Source organism: Micromys minutus (genome assembly GCF_963924665.1).
Source record: "Micromys minutus genome assembly, chromosome: 27".
In the NCBI taxonomy this organism is placed as follows: domain Eukaryota; kingdom Metazoa; phylum Chordata; class Mammalia; order Rodentia; family Muridae; genus Micromys; species Micromys minutus.
Genome location: NC_137962.1, coordinates 9,379,797 through 9,385,796, shown reverse-complemented (window position 1 = coordinate 9,385,796; position 6,000 = coordinate 9,379,797). Strand labels below are relative to the sequence as shown.

At 43.7% G+C, this 6,000-nt stretch overlaps 1 protein-coding gene across 1 annotated transcript in view; it reads left to right on the top strand.

Annotated features, from left to right (window-relative positions):
• Positions 1 to 274: 274 nt before the first annotated feature.
• The window catches only part of DNAAF11 (dynein axonemal assembly factor 11), a gene marked incomplete at both ends in the record, with an annotated part of 100,362 nt that continues 94,636 nt past the window's right edge, over positions 275 to 6,000 (top strand). The window contains one exon of the mRNA XM_080939436.1: positions 275 to 683. Coding sequence (XP_080795562.1) covers positions 275 to 683 — 409 coding nt within the window. The remainder of the gene's footprint in view (positions 684 to 6,000) is intronic.

The following is a 6,000-nucleotide window of genomic DNA, read 5'->3' as shown; positions in this document are numbered from 1 at the left end:
CAGCAGCGAGGGCTGAGGGGAATCCTGCCTGTGTCCTTGTTTCCGTGACCAGAGATCCAGAAAAGCGCCATGGGCCGAAGTAAGCGACCCTCACCCTCGGTGGGCTCAGCACCCGCTCCCCGCTGCCCGCCAGTTCTCCCCTCCTCCCACCGCAGGGCCAGCCCTCAAGTGCCTCAGCTGTACCAGGCTCTCTGCCTTCGGACCCTTACTCCTCAGATTCCCTCAAGATCCCTCAGGTCCTTCGGGGTCTACTTACGACCCCTGAGGTCCCGCCATGACTTCTCATTATCCTGTAGGTCCCCCTAAATCCTTTTATGAGTCCTGGGGTCCCTTCAAGTTTTTAAGTAGCATCAGGTCTCTTCAGGTCCCTCAGGTTCCTTATGTCCTCTCAAGTGCCTGCCGTGTTCTCTACTTGCCACAGAATCGGCAGGGCTCCACGGAGAAAAGGAGTTCAGAAAGACTTGGTGGCTCCGACTTAGCACATGACTGGTTAGGCTGTGAAGACCTGGGTGACACCTTTTATGTGCCACCACCTCACTGCTGCCTAGTGGAGGAGGGCACCGATTTCAGAGCCACACTCTTCCCTGTGGCCATCCAAGGAGCCCCCATGACTTTGCTCTGGACCCCCACCTTGGAAGCTCAGCTTTCTCACTTCCACAGCAAGGTTTTATCCTACAGACTTAGTAAATAAAAAAGGGTTCATCTAAAACTACTGTAAGTGTGCTCGAAGCGATGGGAGGAGCAAGTATTTTTAGATTAGATTGAATTAGTCCTGTTATCAAGTAATTTTTGATGCCAACAAACACCAGTTGCATGTAACAGTCAGCACCTGTGTATACGGGGTGTATGTATGTATGTGTGTATGCATGTATGTGTGTATGCATGTATGTGCAGATTGACATTTGTATGCATATGGAGTTTGGCATCCGATGTCTTCCTCCATTGTTTTCCACCTTATTTTCTTTATATTAGAATCTCTCATTTGAAATGGGGCTCACCTATTCAGTAAAACTGACAGTCAGCAGAGGGGCCTGACTGTCCCTGCCTCTCCAGTGATAGGATTACAGGTACACCACAGCCATGGGTGCTGGTTATCTGGACTCGTCGTACCCACAATGGGGAGAGAGATGACTAAAAGATGATGAATGTAAGTAGTGAATGAGTAAGATGGTGGGATTCCTTTCTGCTCTGGAAATCTGCAAGGGGTCACCTTTACAAGCGTTCTGTTGAGAAACTAGAGGTTTCATCAGGTGCCTAATTGGCCATGTAGGACTGGTGGAAGGGAGTGGCCTGAAATGAAGTCCAGACAGTGTGATGGATGACACTTTCACAAGTGGTTACATGTTCCATGCCAGGTTCAGATGTTTTTCCATGCACTTTTTCTGTCTCAGCTTTCTATGCAGAGAACAAGGACCAACTGATTCCTTTTTACAGGAGGTGACACAGAACTGAGAACCATCTTGGTAAATATCTGGTCCCAAGAACCAAGAGAGAAGGGAGAGATTTGAGAGTTCTTCATAGACATAGTCTCCTCGCTGTGATGATTAGTTTTTGTCAACTCAGTACAAGATAGAGTCATCTGAGAAGACAGAGTCTCGGTTGAGGAGTTGTGCTTATTGGATTGGTCTGTAGGCAGGTCCGTGGGGGTATTTTCTTGATGAATGTTTGATGCAGGGAAGGCCCAGCCCACTGTGGATGGTACCACCTGTAGTCAGGGAGTCCGCAGTTGTACAAGAAAGCAAACTGAGCAGGCCGGTGATGAAGAGCAGGATTGGAAGCTCCATTCCTCTATGACTTCTGTTTCAGTTCAAACCTCCAGATTCCTGCTTCAAGCTCCTGTTACTGAGCTTGGAGTACTAACATGAAATTAATCCTTTCCTCTTCGGGTTAGTTTTAGTCAAGAATAAATTTGGACACCCCAGCTCCTCTTTGAATAGCTTTCTGCTTGCTTAAATGTCTTCATTTTTCTAGAAGAGTTTGTGGAAACAGTCTATTTTTCCTTAAATGGTTGGTATGGTGTGTCTATGGAAATGTGTGTGCCTAACGTCTCTTTGCTAGAAGGCTCATTCCTCCAGATCTAGCTACTTGAGGTGACTGATAGCTCCTTAATCTACCCTTTGTGTTTTTAATGATCTTGGTAGTTTTCATCTTATCAAATAATTTAACATGTTTATTGATTTTTAGGAAAGGTGAATGATATTTATAATATTCTCTGTATCCTTTAATATTTGCATAGTAGATATATAATATTCTCTGCATCCTTCAATGTTTATACAGTAGATATATTATCTCCCATTACAAAAATCACAATTTATTTCATTCATTTTCCTGCTAAGTCCAAATAAAGTTTACAAATTTCATTTTCTTAACTCAGCCACCTTTGATTTTTCCTGATTTCTTTGCCATTGCTGTTAGAATCTTTATCACTTACTTTATTCTGTTTTGAATTTGATTTGTCCCTTTGACATACCTTAAAGTAGAAGCTGATGTCATGTCTCCGCTATATATCTTTCTGATCATGGACACTCAATGCTATAAATTTTTCTTCCAGACATGTCTTAGCATTGTCTCCAATGAGGCTATTCTGATCACAATACAAATTTGCTTCTTTTTGTTTCTGATGTTTTATAAATAATATATATTATGTTATATATATATTGTATATGTACTTTATAAAACATATACCTATAGTCTAGAATTTAGTTGGTGTAGTTTGGGAATGTGAGTCCTAACCCCATCATTCCTGGAATCTAGACTCTGTTGCTCTTATATTTTATCCTGGTCCTGGCACTCAGCTTTCCAGGACCTATTGTTTCATGATAAAAACCTATTTATATACTTGAATCCTTCTCCTGGTCTCCACGCTTAGCTTTTAATAGTCTGTTATCCTTTCAGTAGCAGCTGTGCTTGATCAGAATTCTAAATGGACCTGTCCTTTGAATGACATGCCTGAGAGGTCCCCTCACTACTGCATTCCTTTGCACTGATATTCCCCCTCTGCTTCACATCAGAGAGAGCCTCACAAATGCACAGCATCTGTGGGCCCAACACCAGCAGTACCAGTATCCATGTTGCCATTGTGGCAGTAGACTTGAATCCAAACTCACATCTTAGCTGGCATAGGGTTCCATGGGCCACTATGGCTACCAATAGCTTCCCTAGAAACAAACTACTTATGCTGTGTTATCACTAGAGATTTACTTTGAGAAAGAAACAAACTTCTCATGCAGTGTTGTCACTAGAGATTTACTTTGAGGAAGAAACAAACTTCTCATGCAGTGTTGTCACTAGAGATTTACTTTGAGGAATTCTTGGGGAAGGTTGACAAAAAAGCAAGATTGGGCGATGTGAACAGATAGTCAACCCCAGGGGCTCCAGACTTGTAGTGGACCTTCTGAATTTCTCACACTGAGATAAAAGACTGTGCTTCAACAGCCCCTTAACAGCCAGTCATCACCTAGGGACTTTTGTAGGCAGACATCACTCGAAGGAAAGTGAACAACTGAGGACCGGTAGGGCTCCTGGCAGCTGGTGGAAATGATCTGTTAGTTTGAAGAGGATTAAAGGGAAATCAGGAAACACAGATGATCTGGGATGCTCTTTACTAAGTTGCTTGTCTGGCAAACATCTACACACACTGCAAGGGTCAGTCTCTCCTCCAAGTGGCCTCTTCTGATTCCCCCTTCTTTGACATAGTAGCCCAAGCCATATTTTCTGAGTTCTTCATGCTTTTTAAATAAGATAGTCACATCAACAGCCCTTAAAGGTATATCACTGGATTATGGAATCTGTATGGATCCTGATACCCATCAAGTCTGTAAGAAAAAGCCCATGTATTATCTTGAGAGTTCTAATAGGAAAGTATTTACACACTATGAGAGGTAAATTACTTATTTGTATTTATATGTTTCTATTAAATATCTTTTTATTTCATGTATATATGTGTATATTCATATATTCACATGTGTGCATTTGCAACATTTTTCAAGATGCTTGAAGTCTGCTGTGAATATATTGATTGATTTTAGTCTAGTCCAGCAAGAAAGATAGAGCTGTTTTCAAAACACAATAGAAAACATAAAGGAATGACCAGGATGTGACGGTTCATGCTTAGAATCCTGGACTTTACTTGGGAAGCTGAGGCATGTGGGAAGATTGCTGTGAGACCGAGGCTAGCCAGTACTAAGTGATAAATGTCAGGCAGCCTCTGCTGCAATGTGGGACCCTATGTCGGGCAAGCAAACAGATCCTAAAAGAACAAATACTAAATCAATTGTTTTGACTTTGGAATTTTCATGTTCTCATAGCTCAGAAACTTTATTTTGCTGCACACTACCTGTACCCCTACTGAGTCCTCTGTGTGTGTGCTGTGCATGTTTGTGTGTACATGTTTGTAAATGTGTATGCCCTAGGATATGCAGGAGGTCAGAGATCAGCCCCAGCTCCATCTTCCACTTTGTTGAAGGCAGGGTGTCTTTTTTGTTTTTCAAGCCAACTGGCCTGTGAGTTTTCAGGTCTCCTCTTGTCTACATGTCCCATCTTGCTATAGGAAAACTGATTGTAGATATGTGTTATCTCATTTGATTTCTTGGGATTCTAGTTCATATCCCATGATTCCATATCACAGGCTTTTATACACTAAAGCACCCAATCAGGATGCATAAAGTCTCTTGTGCATAAATGTTAAAGATTTAAGAGTTTCAGGCTGGCTAATAAGTATTAGTTCAACCTTGGGATTTCTCAGTGCCCTGCTTTAGTGAGGTAAGTCCATTAGAGCTGTCACTATCCTTCACTGGTTCCTCTTTCCTGAAGGTGGGGGAGCATCAGTGTTCTTCCAGGACAGTTTTTAAAGCTCCATCTGAGATTTCTGTTTTGTTATTTGTGGTTTTCTGAATGTGAGACAGAAGCAGCATTTCATGTGGCAAGGCATCGATACACTCCAATACATGCTGCAGCACCATTGCTCTTCAAAGTGTTGCCTGATGAAGTTGTTAATACTACCGAGGTCATTCTTAGGTCCTAGAATGATCTCATGTAAACACAGTACCATTTTTCTGGCGTAGGACTTTCTGAAGGTGGGCAGTGTTGCTTGGAGATAAAGAATGCACGGTTAAAACTAGGGTGTGGCTGGGTGGCACATGCCTCTAATTTTAGGACTTGGGAAGCAGGGGCAGAGAGAGAGAAAGAGAAAGGGAGGGAGGGAGGGAGAGAGAGAGAGAGAGAGAGAGAGAAAGAGAGAGAGAGAGAGAGAGAGAGAGAGAGAGAAGCAGAGAGGCAGAGAGGCAGAGAGCAGAGGCAAGTAAATCTCTGTAAGTTCAACGTCAGCCTGTTCTACAAAGTAAGTTTCAGGACAGCCAGTGTCACACGCCCACGCTTCCCGCTGATAGGAACAGGCGTGCAACAAACAAACAGATTCTTCTGCAGACAACTTTTATTGTACAGCACTCTGAGCAGGGGACTTCTTGAGCAGGAAACTTCTCTCTGAGCCGGGGACTCCCTACCGGGTTCTACTGTCTAGGCGACCTCTCACGTGCAGTCTCCCACGTGCGATCTCTCTGTCCACTCTCTCTCCACGTGGGATCTCCCGCAATCTCTTCTATCGGGTCTCTCTCCACGTGGTATCTCTCTGCCATCCCTCCACGTGGGGTCTCCCGCAATCTCTCCACTGTCTTCCTCTCCACGTGGGGGAGAAATGCACTGCTATATATGCCTAGGAGACTCGTGTCGCTACCTGATTGGTGCGCCCTCCAGTAACTCAATAGTATGCCCCGAGAGCGGGCTATGACGTATGTGGCGCATGCACATTAAGTCTCTTGGCTGGGCAACAGCTCTGTTTGCTGAGTTCTCGGCGGGAAGCCGGCGCCATGTTTGGGTGTGGCACAAACGGCTCCCTACAAGCCAGGACAGAGAAACCCTTCTCAAAACACAAACAAAAAACCATTAGCACCAACAACAATAAAAATCCAGGTTATGTTTTGAGCACTGGCAAGTTAAATACAT